General features: G+C 37.2%; 1 protein-coding gene across 1 annotated transcript in view; it reads right to left on the reverse strand.

The window, feature by feature from the left end:
- The window catches only part of DERA (deoxyribose-phosphate aldolase), a 77,739-nt gene that overhangs the window by 50,534 nt on the left and 6,149 nt on the right, over positions 1-21,056 (reverse strand). The window contains exons 5-6 of the mRNA XM_008067534.2: positions 20,278-20,412; positions 2,815-2,943 (exon numbers count right to left, since the gene is read on the reverse strand). Of these exons, the coding sequence (XP_008065725.1) occupies positions 2,815-2,943; positions 20,278-20,412 (264 nt within the window). The remainder of the gene's footprint in view (positions 1-2,814; positions 2,944-20,277; positions 20,413-21,056) is intronic.

Raw genomic sequence — 21,056 nt, forward strand, 5'->3', positions numbered from 1 at the left:
AGATGCAAATCAAACCACACTGAGATACCACCTAACTCCAGTCAGAATGGCAATTATCAATAACTCAAAAAATAATAGTTGCTGGAGAGGGTGCTGTGAAAAGGGAACACATACAATGTTGGTGGAAGTGTAAACCAGTGCAACCTCTGTGGAAAACAGTGTGGGGATTCCTAAAAACTCTAAATATCGAACTCCTATATGACCCCGCAATCCCCCTACTAGGAATATATCCTGAAGAACTCAAATCACTCTATGAAAAAGATACCTGCACAGGTATGTTTATTGCAGCACTGTTCACAATAGCAAGAACCTGGAATCAACCATGCTGTCCATCAAAAGAGGACGGGATTTAAAAAATGTGGTATATATACACGACGGAATACTATGCAGCCATAAAAAAGAACAAAATCATGAATTTTGCAGCAACCTGGATGAAACTAGAGTCTATAATACTGAGTGACCTCTCACAGAAACAAAGATCTCAGTATCACATGTTCTCACTGATATAGTGGACCTTGAACATCTATCGTAATACTATAAGAAAAGGATTGACAGGGTGGGAAACTATGGGGGGGAGGGGAAGGGAGGTGGGATTAACAGAAGTAAATATCTGTCTGGGGATGGGGAGACACCCTGTATCAACAAGGGTGCCTGAACAAAACATATTTGTATACCTAACCCTTAACTGTACCCCACAATACCAAAATAAAAAATATTGATTAATAAAAAAATAAAAAAGAAAAGTATCTGGTAAAACACACCACAAATTCAGTTTTATTACTCATATTAAATGCTTAATAAATAATGATTAAATGAAGAAATAAAGTAGATAAGTAACATGGACAGGGAAATAAGAAGACAGGAAGAGACAGAGGGAAAGTATGTTTCTGATCACATTTTATAACATAGAGGAGAGGGCTAGAGGATGGAACCGAAGTTTCCAAAGCATGATGACCTTATACCATATTCCTATCATGAGTAGTTCCCTGGGTAAGACAGGGTTTGCTCATCTCCCAGAAAGAATATAGCTTCACTGTGACTTGTATACACAGCCAGAGTAATAGAATGCCCCAAGACTGGCTCATATGAGACTGTAAGGAGTATCTCAGCCTCCTGTGCACAACCAGCAGTGTGGCTACCATAGAGCATATACTACAAACTTTTACAAACTTTTACTTTGTTACCTGGGTTAACAATACCCTGACATAGCAAGGAGTATGAAAGAGAGGTTACTTGTCTACCAAAGACTCTAAGGGGGTTTACCCAGATTCCTAAGAGTTACAGTGAGTCTTCTACTCCTGTGAGCCTTTGAAATCCCAACATCACAGATGAACAACTGTTCAAAGTGTTCTTTTGCAGAAATCTTGCTCTAAATCTGACAATAGAGACAGATATTTTCTGTTAATAGACACAGCAGCAGTAACCACAGCAATAGCATCATTCATGCTTAGTAGGTTGATTTTTCAGTAGAGATCCAAGGAATGATCTATTAGGCCTGACAGAGTATTCAAAAAGTACATAAGAGTGTAAAAATCTAGAGGGAAACTACAATGAATGGCCTCGATTAAAGATTGGAGAAACCAAGAATCTTAATCCAAATATGGGGGTCCCTAGTATGGCACCTAGAAATTCAATACTCAATACAATATAGTATGATAAATTATCTGATAGAGGATTTAACAGAATGCTTTGGGGGCACACACCAAGTGTTGAGGGAGGATGCAGTAACAGGGGAAATAGTCCTGAAAAGGGTGATACTTGTGCTAACCCAAAGATGTTAAGGAGTTATTTAGGCAAAAAGGCATTACAGACAGGAGAGCTCAGCATGAACAAATACCCAGAAGAGTTGGATGACACCACCTATAGGGAACTGCAAGTAATTCCTACACAGCTGGAGAATAAGGCATGAAGGGAAAATGAGATGGCAGAGGCACAGGTAGGGTTTTAGGAAAGACCTTTTAGAAACTAAGAATTAGAACACTTACCCATTACCCTGGAGATAAATGGAAGCCACTGAAGCATTTTAAGCAAGCAAAACACAATCAACATTTTTTAAAGATCAGTTTGGCAAAACTTTGGAGAAGAGAGGAGAGAGGGACAAAAGTTGAGACAGGGAAACTAGCTGAAATAATCTCTGTGGAGGATGATGGTGGCCTAAGACAGCAGTACTCAAAATGGAGAGATGTATTAGAAACAGTAAACAGATTTTGAGAGAACTCTCAACACTTGTTCACTGATTTTTGTAAAGGGGAGAAAAAGAAAGAATCAAGCATGACTTCTAAGTTTCAAGCTTGAATGTCTGGACGAATAGATCCGCTGTTTACAGAGAAAAAGAATAAGCAATGTACATTTGAAAATATATTTTTAAAAAAGATACTGCATTAAATTAAAAGAAAAATTACCACAAACAAAAGTAGAGACTGTCTCAGATAATACAGATGCACATCGCTGAGGAAAAAATAAAAAGCTTAAATTCACAAAGAATAAATCTGAGTTAAAGAAATTCCTGTCTAACATATGTTGATGAATGAATAATCAAAGAATAAAACAGAAGGCAATTCACTAACAAGAGAGCCATCTACTGCCTTATAGGAATAGTGCAGCAATGAAATGATGCCACAAAAAATGTGGAAGAAAGCCAAGAGTTTTTGAACACTTCACATTGCACATGTATTTACAAAATAACTGATCTCTCCCACAAAAAATTCCAAATGGTTATTAGCACTTTTAATAATAGTTAAATGCTTTCACTTACTTATTTCTCCTAAAAACATCAATTCAATATAAAACATCATTTTAATATAAAATGCTTACCTGCCATCATGGCTATCATACTGGCTTTATAGACATTAGTAAGAGATCCAAGTTCTCCTGTTGCTAATATGGTTTTGAGATGAGCCTCCCCACAGGCCTTGCGAAACTGACGAATCTCATCATACAGGGCTGAGGAAGAAAATAATTGAGGCAGTTACAAAGCAGGCAAGTGATAACATAACTTGGCAGCCATTTAGAGCTAGTAGAACCCATTTCACATTTAGGAAGCATAAAACATTTGTCACTTTCTAAAAATCACCCCAATTTAATATTGCCTAGAGCATTCTGTTGCAGTTCACATGCTGTTGTAAGGAATGCTTAGTTTGCTACCATGAAACTGCTTCTAAGCTCTGGTCCGAGGTCCAGAGTCATGGAGTTTTTCAAACATCATTATAATGACATGCAAATTATAAATAATTTCTACCTTTTCTGTATGATGGTTATTTATAAGAAAAAACAAACTTACCTACCATACATACAGTGGCATACCACTCTGCAAAATAATGGGAAAAAATTTCCAGATCCTTATTAATTCTTCCCTTCACACATAACAGGTTCTTTGGTTGAAATATAAAGCAGTCCTTTCCTGAGAGCTCTGCTACTGACAATAAAGATATAACAGGTTGTCTCACTTCCTGCCAGGGTGTATGTCTATATAGCTGACTAAAAAGTGTTGAGCCTGGCCAGATAGTGTTGGATATATATACACAAAGCCATCTGTAAAGAGGCTCTGAGATGCTGCCTTGAATCTACTAACCCTTGAGTTCTTGACCCCAGAATGACATCTGGCTTTCTAGAGTTCCACATAGCACCCAGATTCACTTCATATTTCATAATCAATGTAACATTTTTATATTAAAGGACTTTAGTACATAAATAATATAACCAATATAATGGATATTAAAATTTTTGAAAAATTATCTAGGTCTTTTGTCAATTACACCACTGGATTTGGACTTTTGCCCTGTATCAGACATGCTACTCTCATTTTTTGAACTCGGGCTATTCTCATGCTATCAGGACGAAGGCTTTTTCTTTCCTTTGTATGTGTGTCTTTCATAGGAGACAGTTTTATAAGCACATGGACTAAACTGAGCAGGAGGGAAATATTCATAATATGGGTTAGCATAAGCACTTTTTAACAAACTTAGTTTGAACAAAACTTGCCTTCCCAATCCTACAATACCTGAACTTAACTTGAAGCTTGAGAGTAAAAGTTGAATACAAATGAAAACAAGTATTCTATTCTAAGATCCTTGGTAAGTTTAGAATCTGACAAGAGATGGTACCCACAGAAAGTTCTTCAAGAAAGGATTGGCTATTTTCATAAATTCTTAATAACAGGCAGTTTTGAGTACTTGAGATGCCATACCACCTACCTTACTTACCCTGCCCATCTACCTAACCTGGGAGAAAATCATCTTAATTATACTTCCAATGTGACAAACTGTATAAGAATATTAGAAACAGTAATAGACTATGTAGTAATAACAATTTATATTATTTTAACTGAATAAGTCTTGGGTAGAATGACAGTTCTCCAGTTACTGAATCTAAACCAGAAAATTGTTCTCTGAGAAAAGGAACAAGGAAACCTCCTGATATAAACATTCAAGAATGCTAATACAAAGTTAACTTATTAGTTAATGATTTTTCTTCTTCCACAATACAGTACTACCATTAAAGGCAGGCTTTAGAGCCAGACAAACGTGGATTTAAGACCCAAGTCAAAAGGGATTGGCAGTAGTAGGAAACTGCCAGGCGAGTGGGGGTGGGATTGGCAGTTGAGGGAAACTGCTAGGGGAGGGATGGGCACACCTCATCAACAAGGGTACCTATCAGCCGGGCTTGATGGCTCAGCCTGTAATCCTGCGCCCTTGGGAGGCTGAGGTGAATGGATTGCCTGAGCCGGTGGGTTTGAGACCCACCTGGGCAGGCGAGACCTCATCTCTACAATAAATCAAAAAATTAGCCGGGCATGATAGCGCGCGCCTGTAGTTCCAGCTACTTGGAAGGCTGAGGCGGAAGGAACGCTGGAGTCCAGCAGGTCGAGACTGCGGTGGCTGGGAGCGGCCACTGCACTCCAGTCTGGGCGACAGAGTGAGACTCCCACCTCAAAACAAAAACAAGAGTACCTACATAACCAACGGTTATATGCCTAACCCTAAATTGTACCCCACATCTTTAAAATAAATAAAATTAATTAAAACCCAATTCCATCACTTCCTGTGGGGCCTCAGGCAAGCTGTCTCTCTCAGCCCCAGTTCTGCCTTAGAATGTCAATAATAATATTTACTTTATAAGGTAATGATGAGGATTAAAAGAGATATAAATAAACTACTTTGCACACTGTCTGACATATTATAAGCACTCAAAAAGCTTGATCATTATTATTAAGTTCAGAATTCTAGTAAAATGAGTTTTCATTAAGTGTTATGTAATAAAAATTGAATCTTATTTCATGGTCTGACCCAAATCCTTGTACTGAACTGAAATTTTGTATGGATTAGTGCTTACACTGTGAGCCATCAGATAAGCCTTGAAAATATTTTATTACAGCATTTGTTAAAGGGAACTTGAGCTTGTAAATCAAGTTCTTAAAACACTGATCACAATCTTATTTATGAATAAAACCACTATCCTTTCCTAAAAAGTACTACCTTTGATACCCAGTGAATGAATTTCTTTAAATACCATTAAAATTAGCCAGAAAAACCAGATGTATTTTATGTCTCAGCCAGTTACCAATCATTTGGGAGTTAGGCACTTTAATCCATGATCCAAACAGAATGAACCCAAAGTAGTCACTTAGAGATTAACAAGATAAAACAAATATGCAACCAGTGCCTTCTGATTCTTTAACTGCCAATTTCTTAAATATTTTACTGGCCTATTTCAACACAGAACAGGATCAAGTTTTTCTGAGAAGTATTTTAATCTTTAAGTTTCAACATTTAGAAAATTCTCATTTGTTTCAGTTACCACCCTGACCAGAATAATTAAATCAAAACATATAACCAATCTGGCCTTTTCTGAATGTTACCTGGGCTACATCAAGTGATTGCTTCTACTCAAGCCTTTGAATCTTACAGAGTGATGCAAAGATGAAATAGTTAAACTTTTTAAAAAAATATTGCAGCATCAGCAATAGCAGCAGATCCAAAAGCCCAGTGGCCCAGTGGCCAGCCACCAGTCAACAGTATGGTACTCCTGATGACCAGTGACAGCAGCACTGGCAATGATCCTGTGAATAAACTCTTCCCATGGTACAATCTGCCTGTACTCTGCTCCCCAGTCTATCACAGTCCTGCTTGCTTAGCAAACCTAGATCTCCAAGCTTGCTATTTATTCAGTAAGCCACTTTATGTCTTCTCAATAAATCCTCTTCCAGCTTAGCCTAATCACAACTAGCTTCAGCAGTTTCAACTCATAAGTATGTCCTGAGGACTATAATGTAGTGGACAACATATAGGTTCCCCCAACCACCTGAGTTCATACCTCATCTCTGCCCTTTATTTGTTGATCTCTATCCCTTATTTGTTGGTTTGGGCATGTTACTTAACTCTTAACCTTTATCCCAGTTCCCACATTAATAGAATGGAAATAATAGTAGCATGTACACCTCATGGAGTTATTCTGAGTATTAAATAGGTTCATACACATAAACTGGTAAGGACAATATCTAGCACACACTAATACTCAAGGAATACCAGTTCCAGTTTCCTGGACAGTGACCATGGTGTTACTATTACTGGTCAGTGCTTATCAGGCTAAGAGTAGGAAAGAACTTAAAAAGCAGAGGATAGCCGGGCTCGGTGGCTCAGCCTGTAATCCCGTGCCTTTGGGAGGCTGAGGTGAGTGGATTGCCTGAGCCCGTGGGTTCGAGCCCCCCCAGGGCAACTTGGTGAGACCTCATCTCTACAATAAATAAAAAATTAGCTGGGCGTGGTAACGCGCACCTGTAGTTCCAGCTACTTGGAAGGCTGAGGCAGAACGATCGCCGGCGCCCAGCAGGCGAGGCTGCGGTGGCCAAGAGCGGCCACTGCACTCCAGTCTGGACAACAGGGTGAGACTCCAACTCAAAAAAAAAAAAAAAAAAAAAAAGCAGAGGATACCATGATCTAAGTTTCTTAAAGAACATAAAATAAAACCTCTTTGGGGCACCAGAAAAGCAGTTGGGGGGTGGGGGGAAGAAGTTTACTTAAATTACAAACAAGTTTGTTTTTAAACATGGAGTCCACACTCCTTTGAATAGCACAGACTCTTGAGATACTACTGTTTTTGCTACTTGCCAGTTATGTAAACATTTAGAAATTATTCAGTTTCTCCAAGCCTAATTACTTAGGGAGGCTCAGTGTGCTCACATATTTTTGAGTAGATTAAATAATACATGTAGCTAAAACAGAATCAGGCATTTAGTAGATGTCTAATCATTCAATACTAGCTTCCCATATTTTTCCTTGTATATTCCCAGAAATTTAAAAATAACTTTAAAGAACAAAACAAAGCAATTGTTGACCTAATACCAATGAAAGCACAATTAGAATTTGCAGATCTCACATATGTGAAAAAATAGACTACTCCACTCCAACACGAACATGAAAACCACAAAGAAGCAGTATTAGTGTTTAGGTAGTTTTGAATACTTTGACAATACAATGATAGATACCTTGGAATCTAGATAGATGATATCCAAGTGACTTGATAGCTGAAATGTAACCCAGTCATTCTCAAATTATGTCCTTTAACAAACTCAGTTAACACTTTCTTTGCAATATAAATGAGCAAAACAATGGGAAAACGAATGGGTAGATTTTCCCCTATGTTAGAAGGAAAAGACAGCGGTAGGGTGTGGATTTTTAAAACTGTTGCTAGACTACACATGCAGAGGAAATTACAAGTGAAGTAATAAATTCCAGAGATCTTCTTTCTAAAAAATTCTTCACGAGGAATAATTACGAAAAAGAATGAGAAATATCCTAAGTTTTCAAAGTTTCTTCCTTCAAAAATGCTCATAGTGTTTTCTAACTAGCACTTAGTCATCTTTTGTGAGACAGTGGGCAGTTGCATCCACATTTCAGATGTAAAAAGTGAAATGTGGAGAGATAACTGGCTTGTCCAAAATCTTATCATGAAGTCAGTGATAGAGCAGAGAGGAGAATTCACGTCTTCAGACCTGAAATAAAATTTTATTACTTTAAACTTTTCTTCCTCCATCTCAGCACAAGCACCTGCATGCACATATCCTAGAATTAAAATGTATGTTCAAGAAAATAAAAGTTGAAGTGCTTCAAGTAATGGAGTAAACAAACCTAGAACCTAAAGGGATGTCAACTTCTACCTAGTTCAAACTACTCACTTCACAGACAAGAGTTATAATTCTAGGAATGGGTTTTCATTCTTTTAGGGAAAAAAGGTTGCATAGAATGAAGAGTTCCAATCCAAAAATATAAAGCACTTAATTTTGTATAATTTAATATACTAAAAATAATCTAGAAATTGCTGTATTAGCCTTCCGCATGGCAACACAACAAAGGCCTGGTGTTGTAGTAGAGTTCCCATACTTGAATAAGGAGTTTCCAGTCCTTGCTCAGCCACTGATTAGCTATGTTACTATAGAAAGTTACTGAATCTCTCCAAACTTCATTTTTCTCCTCTAGATTAGATTGAAGAGGTTTACTTTCACAGTTCAAACACTTGTCAAAATCTGGGAAAGAATATAAACATAATTATTCAAATGATTAAGAAGGTAGTCGCCGGGCTCGGTGGCTCAGCCTGTAATCCCACGCCTTTGGGAGGCTGAGGTGAGTGGATTGCCTGAGCCCGCGGGTTCGAGACCCGCCTGGGCAGCGAGACCTCATCTCTACAATAAATCAAAAAATCAGCTGGGCGTGGTAGCGCGTGCCTGTAATTCCGGCTACTTGGAAGGCTGAGGCGGAAGGATCGCCAGAGCCCAGCAGGTCGAGGCTGCGGTGGCCGGGAGCGGCCACGGCACTCCAGTCTGGGCGACAGAGTGAGACTCCAACTCAAAAAAAAAAAAAAAAGAAGGTAGTCTATTATTTTTCCTCAGATCTAACTTTGACAATAAGCACATGTAAAATGAAGATAAACTCTAATTTACTCTAAAAGTTTATGCTGTTATAACTAAGGCCAAATAGTCTCTTGTTAGTGATTTAGAAAGACAATTGTGAACTCTATTTTTGGAAGTTCTCAGTCACAGATAGGAAGGGGAAGCAGAGGTCCTCTTAGCCACACACTGCCATGAAGGTAGAGAGAAATTGGCCCTGTCAGGTCACCAGGATCTTAGGAAACTTTTGGCACAAGTGCTGCCAGATTTGCGGGGGAGGGTGAGAAGGCAAGGTGAGGAGGGACTTGTAAGTCAGCTCTGCCAGGGAAGGTGAGGAACACCCTCACCAGTGAGGGCTGGGAATTCTGGGGGTCGGAGAGGACTTGGCAAGTTCAGCCAATGATACTGAGCCAGGGAGACAACCCTCAGGGCTTGTCTCAGAGAGTATTGGTCAAAAAGATGAACATAATGAAGATAATAAGAGAAAGATTTCTCACTGACAAGAGAAAAGGGTATAAATACGGAAAGGGGGAAGGTGAGAATAAACAATGTAATGTTGGATTGTAATAGATGTCTTCAATGTGCATTCATGTGTCCTAAGATAGATAGATAGATAAAGATAGATAGATAGATAGATAGATAGATAGATAGATAGATAGATAGATAGATAGATGATAGACAACAGATAGAGAAAAAGATACAGATCATGGGTGCTTTTATGTGTGTGCTGTGTATATGCGTATATTCATGTATTTCCTTGATCTGTCTACTGAGAGGGCCTAGAAACAATAACATCCAAATATCAACAAGTATGGCTAGCAACCAGATCTTGGTTTCTAAATATAACTCATCATTAAAAGGAACCAAAGTTCCTTAGAGAAATGGCTGATTCCAGGGCTGGGGTAGGAAAAGTCAAAGATATGCCTGAAACATCTATTACAAGAAAGCAAGGAAGTTCTCAAAGAATGATGGTAACATCAAAAGGACACAGGAGTCAGCTTGAAGCAGCTACCACTAGCCTGGGATAATCTGAGTATTTATGAAGTGTTACAAATAGGATAAAAGAAGGGAGGGAGGAAGGGAAGTTATTGCCAACTAATACATATAGAAAAAAACGATGGAATTAGAAAATCACCATTTGGCAACTGAAAAATTATCAGTGAATGCTAAAATAGTGAATAAAAGTTAAATGAGGAGCAGGATATTAATATAGTCTCAAAATATCTCCATTCATAATTCGTATTAATTACTTATTAAAATGCAAAATACTTATTAATTTTACAATGAAGAAACTTGGAAGAAACTATCTTAGCCAAGAAAAAAGTAACATCATCAATAATGAGACAAATGAACATCCTGTTACTACTGAAATAATGTACTGGGAAGAACAGAGCAAAACTTCTGTGTTATGCCTGCCAGAAGTGCATAACCTGAATCTAATCATAAGAAAATACCAACTAAACCCAAACTGAAGCATGTTTTACAAAATAATGGGCCTATAATCTTCAAAGACAAAGAAAGACTGAGGGCTGTTCCAAACTGAAGAATACTAAAGGAACATGAAACAGTTGATCCTAGACCTAACTATTGGGACAATCTACAAAATTGGAACAATCTGAGGATTTAATGGCAGTATAGTATCAATGTGAATTTCCTGATTTTTTTCGGTATACTGTGGTTTGATACAAGAGTGTCCCTGTTTTGGCTGGGCATGATAGCTCACATCTGTAATCTCAGTACTTTGGGAGGCCAAGGTAGGAGGATTACTTGAACCCAGGAGCTCAAGACCAGCCCGGGGAACATAGTGAGACCTCATCTCTACAAAAACATTCAAAAAATTACCTGGGTGTGATGGCATGCATCTATAGCCCCTGTTACTTGGAAGGCTGAGACGGAAGAATAACCTGAGCCCAGAGATAAAGGTTGCAATAAGCTGTGGTCGTGCCACTGCACTCCAGCCAGGGCAACACAGTGAGACCCCAACTTAAAAAAATAAAAGTCCCTGTTTTTAGGAAATGCACACTGAACCACTGAAAGGAAATGGATCAACAGGTCTGCAAATTCACCTCAAATAGTTCAGGAAAAAATTATATTTATATATATATATATATACACACACACACACACACACACACACACACACACATAATTTATATATGTACACACAGAAAGAATAAGGAAAAAAAGTAAATGGGTAGAATTTTATAATTAGGATATCTGAGTGATGAGTAAACTGATTTCGTGTACTAATTTTGAAACTTTTCAATAAGTTAAGATTATTCAAAAATAAAAGTTAAAAAGATATGTTTGATATATATTTGTTGTAACTTGTTTAGCACCCAGGTATTTTTCATATGGGAAGGCTTTTCAGATTTTGAACCACTCTTCTTAAAACTAAAAATAATGTGATTATACATGGTGCATACTATTTTGTAGTATGCTCAGTATATAATCAACACCTTTCCATATTAATAAATAGAGGTCTATAATACAATCTTAATAGTCACAAAATCTTCCATCACATGAACATAAAAATTATCCAATCATCTTTTAACAGATTTTTAACAGATGTTTGCTGTTAAAAATAATACTTCAGTAAGTAATCTTATAGTTAAATCTGCAAACATCATGACCTTATTTCCTAAAGGCTTTATTACTTTTTCTGCTTGCATATTCACATGTAATACATGTTCATTGTTAAAAATATCAAACATTATGAAAATTGAAATTTTCTTATTAAAAAAAGAAAACAATTCTTGCCACGTACAAGAAAAATAATAATTTGGAAGACTATTATATAAAACATGCCTGACAAATGAAAATGGAATTCCAACACCACAACTGTGAATTAATCAGAATAATGCAAAATTTAACAAAACACATATACCAGGAAAGTGGCTGCCATAGTGATGTCACATTAAAAACCTATTAATAAATGTTTTGACTTATAATGAGGTTTTCAGGAGTAGTGAAAGTGGGTATAGAAGTCCAGGATATATTACACTGTAGATGCTTAATCAATATAGAGGCACAGCTAGCAGAGGCATTGTCTCCTGTCTGTCCCCCCATAACCCTCCTACTACTGCCACACTGATGAGAAGCGGAGGTCATAACCTGGCCTCTGTCTGTCATTTCCAGCTGAAAAACAAGTGAGGTGGTGTCAGTAGAGTGCTCAGTGACAGGAATCTCACTCAGCCACACTGGGAAAGGCCCATGTGCACCAGAGAGTAGATCCAAGGTGCAGAAAGGGAGCAGAGAGGTCATACTGTGTCTGAAACAGCATCCAAAACAGGTTAACAAGTGGCAAGGCAGACAACCCCACAAGCCAGCTGAAATTCACATCTATAGCATTTTACTTTTCTTTGTTTAAAATTAACTTGTTTCTCTTAGGTTCCACCTAAAAGGAAAGTATATTCTTAATTGTGAAGCAGCTGGTAATCTGTTTTCTAGAAAAGCACTGCTCTAGACATAGAAGACTATTTTAGTAAAGCTTTCACGTATAGAATTATGATTTAAATAAAAATGCAAATGTTTAAAGACTATGTTTCCTATCTAAAAGTCATAAAGTAGATTTCATTTTATATTTCATGCTATTCAAAGGCACTTAAAAAATAATTGTTAACGAACAAATCTAAGCAATTATTTTTAAGTATTCGAAAGATGTTCAACATTGCAAAAGAATGGCCTGAAAATAACTCTTAGATAATTATATGTACAGTAAAACACTTAATATAAAATTGTACAACAATCTTTTAAACTAAAAAAAGTTGCAATATGTTCAAGAACGCAGTTTCATCCACCAAAACAACTAATTAATCTTGTAAGACTAAAACAGAGATGAGCTAAAAAACCAGATAATAAAAAATCTACTAAAGTTAAAACACACACTTTTTTGTCAGTAGTATTTACAGTTTTAAAAACCTATAGCATTAACACACACACACACACACACACACACACACACACACACACACACACAAAAGCATACAGTTATTATAAGTATCTTCAAAACTTCTCTGTTATAAACAATTCCCAAAACAGAGAAACCACAGATTATGGATCATGTCTATAGAATTAGAGATTGCTTTTCTAAAAAGGCATTATGATTAACAGCTCTATTAAAGAAAAAAATACCAATTTATTTTCAGAGAAGTTTTTTCTACCATCCATCTTGTATAAAAATAGGAAAAATAGATTACTACCCAGATTCACACTTAAGATCTATTTCATACAAGAGAATGAAACACATTGTGGCTTTGGTCCTGATATTTCATTCTCCAATTCTAAAACTCTTGATAGTCATGAGATATGTACTCCACAAACCAAGTCTAGGAGAGCAACTCAGGGGTGAACAATTTAAGGAGATGAAAAGTACATGAGGCTGTGGATACAGAAGACAGGCAATACTTCCAATTTTTCCACTGACCGTAAGATGCTGCAAGAGACCTGAGACAATCTTAGCCACCTTTGGAGTCATGTCTGCTGGTGCCCAGTGTGGAATGAGTCTCCCAAAACTCGTAAAGCCAGTTCTAGGTCTTGGTCTCAAGGAGGTAGATTCCTGAACAAGTGAGAAGCTGATAGCATTGCCCTTTCACTGGCAAATATATTAGGTAAATATATGCAACAGAGAGAGGTCATAAAAAAAGTAAGAATACCTCTGTATATTTACAGAGCATGAAAAGTATTTAATTTTTAAAACTTGCCCAATAAGATTTATGAGATGATGAGCCATTTCTGTGGCTGAATGCTTTCTTCAAAGAACAGTTTAAGGAATGCAATGTTGATGTCAACTTCAATATTACCATAAAGAAATTTTGTATTACATGTACTAACCATAGGAATAATATTCACTAGAAATGAAAACACCAAACGTAAAATCACAGATCATTATAGCTTTAAAGGGGTATAAAAATCATTATGTCCTATCCCCTCATTTACAGCTTTTCTAAATGAAGCAGAGAGAAGTGAAGTGTTTACTCAAGGACTAGATGTAAATTATCAAAATCACAAAGACCAAAATCCAAGTTTTTCGAGTTCTACTTCATTCATTTCATACACATGCTATGTGGTTACTCTCCTTGGCAACAGACCATTATCAAGGGGAGGAGGAGGAGGAAAAGGAGGAGGCAACTTTTCAGCAGCCATGGAGGGCTTCATCTGGGGCAAGCAACAGAATGATCATTTTGTAGACATTATCTAATTTCATCCCTATTGCAATCCTGTGAAGTAGGTATCATTATCCCTATTTTACATAGAAGGAACAGAAGGCACAGAGAATAACCCGTCCAAGAGTAAATAGCTACTGATGGTAGGGCCAAGATTCCAAACTAGGTCTGTCTAATGCAAAGACTCTGCTCTCAACTCTTCTCTGGGTCTGACTGTGACTCCAGCGATGATTGTCTGGCCTGGCTAGTGGCATGGATGTTTCCCCCTAACTGCTATCTTCATCACAGAACATACAGCTCACCCAGCCCACCCAGGGACAGAAAAATTCTTTTTCCACGAACATAGAAGGAGATGCATTTCTTGGCTAAATTTACTACAATAACACTTTATTCAACAAACCTCCTGTTTACAGCAAACTGCAAATCTGGGCTAAATGAATGGACGTACATGAGAAATACAATGTGTAGTAATTAATAAGTATGCACATTCAACAATGCTTCAGTTATCCAGCACTTGAACTATATGGAACCAAGAACTAGAAGATTCTGTGAGGAGAGGTGCTAGGACAAAAAATCTGAAAATGTGTGTCAGGTGATTCTGAGAACCAACACTATATTCCACATCCTATCCAGTTAAAACTACCATCCTGTGTGATAAATGAGTTGTCTATATTTCTATGTCCAGATGGACAGGAGTGAGGGAAGTACCGGCAGGGAAGGGCAGTGTGCCATCACGAGCACAACATGATCTGACAGTAAAAAGCTTCACGGCTGCAGACCAGGCAAAAAGACAATAATAAATAAAAAGACAAATAAATCAAAAAGTCCAACAGTCTGGACTGTTAGGATAAATCATCTCAAAGATCCCAGTGGCCCCTGAAAACATCACTGTAGTCCAGGATAACACAACTGGTAAGAAAACAGTTTTGAATAATTAAGAGAAAAGTAGTGACAGAGTGAGACTCTGACTCAAAAAAGAAAACACATTTTTAACTGCTGTTAAAATAACTGATACGTTTTTCAAATAAATGTTTCATTTATATGACCATATCATTTTGACCATAAAAAAAGTTGTATTTAACTGAAATTATTAATAAACTCAGAGAAATATAAGTGCTTTCAGTAAATTTCTTTCTAAAATAGATTTCTCTGATTTTTCTCAAATTTACTGATTATTCTTGAATGTCTGCTTACATGAAAAAAAGGATGAAGTGCCGAAGTCAGGTAGCTTCAGGTTCTAGTGCTCAGGAGGTTTGGTAGTCTTCAACATTAGAAAGGTAACTAAAATTGATAAGGAAATAAAGTTACCAAGGGAAAGTGTACAGAGGCTGGCAAGAAGTCAACCTGGGACAGAACCTGAGGACCCCTGACAGTTCAGGAATGACAGAAGAGGTAGAGGAGCTTGCAAATGAGAAGCAAGAGTAATTGGAAACATAAAGGAAAATCTCAAGGATGTAGTCACCAAAACTATGACAAGAGAGAATATCCAGATGGAAGAAACAGTCTGCTGTGTTACATGTTGCTGAACCGTAAAGTTAAATAAACAACCGAGGAGTAAGCCTGGGCATAGTGAAATAAGAGGTCATTAATGTCTTAGTTTGATCTTGTCAAGACAAACAAATACATACGACTCAACAATTTTAGTCATGAAGAGGAGAAAAGAAAGGAAGATTTGGCAGGGAATGAAGAAGAATGTTGGCATGTGGGTTCCTTTTTAAATGTCTAAATGCTTAAGGGGAGTGAGCTAGTACAAAAAGGGAAGATATGAGAGGAAACAAAAAGGACAACTGGAGTAAGACTGCCAAAAATGCATGAGATGAGAGTGAGACACAGTAGAGGGACTGAACTTGGAAGGAAGGAGAAAAGGAGGGATCAAAGAGTAGACCTGATTTAAGGACCTTGAGGAAGTTCCTGTCTGACAGCTTTATTTCCTCTGAGAAGTAGCAAGTAGGTCATTCAAGAGGGAGGCAGAGTTTCAGGAAAGTAGAGGTTTTAAATGGTCACCAAAGAGAAACCAAGGAGAGGTATATGAATATTCTCGAGTTCATACCCTAAACTGTGGACCCATTTCCATAAGAAATGACTAGGACATACTCTGAATGGCCAGGTTTAAAGGGGGATTCTTTCTATTGTGCTTTACCAAGTGTCCTACAAACCTCAGTTCTCAAGGGAAAGGGCCCTGGATTTAAAAATGCAATAGCCTGATAGACATCTCCATCAACAAACTCTAAGAAAATTAATTTAGTCTCATATTTTAGTAAATAGCTAATATTAAAACATGACACTGAAAAACACAACATGTAATCAAATTGAGAATCGAAATTAAGACAAAATACTATAGTGAAAAACATCCCAAGTCAATTCAGATTTCTATTTGGAATTACATTTCTAGTATTAAATGTTCCTTTTCAATTTGTTTTGGGTCAAGAGGTTATTAACACTATAAAAAAGAGTTAATAGAAAAGTATAGTCCAGGACAAAGACATGTAATTATATTTTGCATAAAATGCTTGTTATTGGGAAATTATCAGCTCTTAAAAACAACCACTCCTCATTCATTAAGGGATGGACAGTCAATTATATCAAAACTCATCTCCTATTATATTTTATTTTCCAATTAGTAGTATAATAGAAACTATATTTCTATATCTACAACTGCTTAATAAAAGCACAAGTTATAAACTATATTTCCATATCTACAATTCTTTAACAAAGATATAAAGAACATATAGATTTTTATCAACTAAATCATATTAAATTTATTTGCAGATATGTTTTAAATATTATATTTACTCACTTTTTCCTCTTATTCTCCTTAAATCTGAACTGAAATCCATGACTAAAAGCAGATAAACAAAACTCATACTTAGGGACAGGTATAACTATTTAAAATAAGCCTTTTAAGAATGACTGTAATTGGCCATAAAATCCATAGACAATAATAAGAAAAGGAACACAAATTAAAAGTACTAAAAGGCAGGGCTCGGTAGCTCAGCCCGTAATCCCAGCACTTGGAGGCCGAGGTGAGTGAATTGCCTGAGCCCATAGGTTCAAGACCCACCTGGGCAACTTGGCGAGACCTCATCTCTACAATAAATCAAAAATTAGCCGAGTGTAGTAGCGCATGCCTGTAGTTCCAGTTATTGGAAGGCTGAGGTGGAAGGATCACTGGAGCCCAGGAGGTAAAGGCTGCGGTGGCCAGGAGCGGCCACTGCACTCCAGTCTGGGTGATAGAGCAAGACTCCAACTCAAAAAAAAAAAAAAAGTACTAAAAGATATTTGTGAATTGTCAAGAATTTAAACCTGGCAAGAATTATAAATGTTAATAAGCATTAATGGAGGTAGGGGAAGTAAGACAATGGGAATAGGACAATACAGGAATGTAGCTAATACGCCAAGCTAAAAACTACATTTTCCAGCTTCACTTGTAGCCAAGTATGGTCATGTAACTCAGTTCAGCCAATGAGACTGTAATAAGCAAAGGTAGTGTGTGAGGCTTGATGAGATAAGCCCTTCTTTCCTATCATCTAGAACATAAATGCAAAGACCAGAGAGTCAGAAGCCATCTCAGACAATGAGGTGCCCTCAAGCTTGATGGTAGAAGCCACATGCTTTGAAACTAGAAGATAGAGTAGCCCAGGTGTAGGAGTCCTGCTCCTGCAAGGGTTGGGGATGATCTCTGGCTGGTGTGATGGCGTTGGCGATTTACGAAAGAGAGAAGAAGCTAGAGAGAAAGAAAGAGACTGGACTCCTGTTTAGTGCAGAAGTCATTTATTGGGAATTACAATGGGTCTTTTATCCCCATATTTTGCACAGTTAGTCTCACATGTCTTTCACTTGAACACAAAGCCAGGTGCGTGAGGGGCATCCCCCACCCATCAGATGTTTTCTCAGGTATGAGGAAGGACAAACCCAAAATTGTCTTACTGTTCCCTATGCTTGGTTAATGTTTCTCAAAAGCAATGCAACAATCCCTACTATCATCATGATGTTCTAATAATCAATAACTTCTAAAGCTTATGCGTACACAATATCTATGATGACTAACTTAAATCCTATTACCTTTCTATTCTATGCTAATTCTACTAATCCTAACTTATACAATTGCTATGGAAACTCTTAATTATAGCTCAAACCAGTTCCTAAAGAATGTGGCCCAGTCCAAAGATCACACTGGGCTCTCCAGATTGTGGCCCAGTCCAAAGTTCACAGTGGACCACTTCTTGGAACAAATGATTATGATCTCACTCAAAATGGTTACTACAAACGTCTAAGAACTACATAACTATTATATAAAATTATTTTATTTCTCAGTCAACATACTAAAAACCTGTGACCAGTACTAAGGCTCTTAGATGTGACCCAAATTTAAACTGTAAGTTGTACAAAAGCCAAAACCGCAGTCAGTAGGAAAAAGGGAACAATGAGTTTCTAAAGTTAGCTGTGTTTCTCTGGATCTCAGAGTTTTATGCTTGAGCTAGCAGTTTTTTCTGGCTATAGTGCTAAGCAAGAAAAAGGAGAGGGAATGGGGTCAATAGCTCCCAAATGCATCCTAGTGGTCTTGGGGTCCACGGCCCTCCCTGATCCCTAATGCTCAGTGGGCCTCCGTGGCCGGCTCCCAACACCCAGGTCCCCAAGAACTTTATGAGGCTACTACACACCCCTGAGATTTCTACCTCTTAAGTTTATATAAGAGAATACTTGAATGTTTAAACCATCAGCTGAACTTTTGCTACATCAAAACTAAAAGCAATTCATAACTGATAATGGAATTAGGCTTACACAGATAGACAGATAAAGACTTGACAGACAAATATAAATGGATAGAAAAAGTCACAGAAAGATATCCATGAGATATGGGCAAGTCAGGTCAAGTAAAAACATATTAAATAAATCCTATTTCTTATTCAAACTTTAAAAAGGGGGTAGGATAGCATGTGTGTATATAGAAAGAGAAGTCTGTAAAAGTATGCACTGTAATGTTATCAGGGGTTATTTCAAATGGGTGAGATTATGAGAAACATCTCTACTCCTTTATGACTAGTGGAAATTTTTGCTATTAACAATGAGTAGGTATTGTGTCCCCAATTAGAATAAAATATGCCTTTTATTTGATACATATATATAAAAAGATAATATATGGCCAGGTGTGGTTGCTCAAGCCTGTAATCCCAGCACTTTGGGAAGCTAAGGAGAGAGGACTGCCTGAGCTCAGGGTTTCAAGACCAGCCTGGGCAACTTGGTGAGACTTCATCTCTACAATAAATCAAAAAATAAGCTAGGAGTTGTAGCGCATGTCTGTAGTTCCAGCTGCTTGGAAGGCTGTGGCAGAAGGATTGCCTGAACCCAGCAGGTGGAGGCTGCAGAGGCCGTGAGTATGTCCTTGCACTCCAGCCTGGGTGGCAAAGTAAGACTCCAACTCAAAAAAAAAAAAAAATTAAAAAAATAAAAGATAATATATGATCCTGGTTTTAATTTGTGACTTGGTTAAAAATTTTGAGGGTAAACTACTTCTTATAACAATTTTTTTGAAAGAGAAATATACTTATTTTCACTATTAATGACCTCATCTTTAGTATATAAAATATATTTAAGACATAGGTAAAATACATTTGATTTTTACTATCTATGTATAAAAATAATAGCTTGTGACTGGAATGGGCAATGCCTTCTGTAATCTGATATGATGGTGAATCATTAATCTCAAAGGTGAATAAAAAATTATATCCATGAGCTTTGTGTAAGATTACTAGGAGTTAAAACAGATTTAGTAGATTTATTAATAATCCTACATCCTCAAAGTCCACAAAGATAAACATAAAAAAGCCAAGTTTCCTCTAATACATTAAAATAAACTTTGCATAAAAGACTTGACTGGAGTGATTTATGCAAGAGTAACAAAACAGTACAAAATAGGAGTAACTCTTCCCTTCTAGAGAAAAAGCACACTGGTAAAATAAAATTTTTCTTAAAGTTTATAAATCTATTACATGGAAATAACTGTTCACCTAAGCACCCAAAGAAACCCAAAAGGTTCATGCAAGTAGACAACAGCTTAGATTTATGAGGGCACAAAACAATCTTAGCCATGTTTTCTCTTAAATTCACCTCTGATCTACTGACTTGTAACCTACAATAGTAACCTCGAAAGCATGCTGCATCTTACAAGATCTTGACCATTTGATTTACCAAAGAAGAATTGTGACTTCTCAGGCAAGGTCATACACCTACCTTCCCACTGGCCCGTCAGCACCAAGCTCCTGTTAATGACCACGTCAATTTCCGTAGCTCCATCTTCCACAGCCAATCTGATCTCTTCTAGTCGTGTCTTTAAATGAGTCTGTCCAGCGGGAAAGCCAGTGGCCACTAATAATAGGACAAGAAAGGAAGGATAGAAAGGAAAGGAAGAAAGAGGGAGAGAGGGAGGAAAAGAGAGAAGGAGAGAGGGAAGATGAGAGGGAGGGAAAAAGGGAGAGACAGAACAAGAGAGAGAGAAAAAGGGTAAGGGAGAGAAGGGGAAGGGAGGGATAGAAAACAAATGTCAATTGGTCAGTAGTTCATCAAAGAATTTCAAACAAACAAACAAACAAAAAAATCAGCCTTTAGAGACCAACACATTAGTGACACTTAAGAACATCATGTATGTTATGTGTAAGTATGAAGAAATAAATTTTCATCTCATATTGTACCGGTGTTAGGACAAATAATATATTCTCTGGAAGACCTGAAATTAAGTTGCTGCAGAGATGCTCATGAGGGTGCATTAAGTAGCCAGCAATTAAGAAAATATGGTATCTGTAGAATGATAGTCATACAATAGTAGCTGTAGCCTTGTCTTGATGAATACTAGTTATCCAGCATACTAGTTCTGGATCTTACTCTTGATCAAGATGGCTATCTTGATTTATTCTTGATTTATCTTGATTTACTTATTCATGAACCTTTTTAGCTATAATAACCAATTGTAATATGTAATCCTCCTACTGTCTATCTTAAAACAACCAGCCAGG

Source organism: Carlito syrichta, unplaced genomic scaffold, assembly GCF_000164805.1.
Source record: "Carlito syrichta isolate Samal-C Ts95f unplaced genomic scaffold, Tarsius_syrichta-2.0.1 Scaffold309689, whole genome shotgun sequence".
Classification (NCBI taxonomy): Eukaryota; Metazoa; Chordata; class Mammalia; order Primates; family Tarsiidae; genus Carlito; species Carlito syrichta.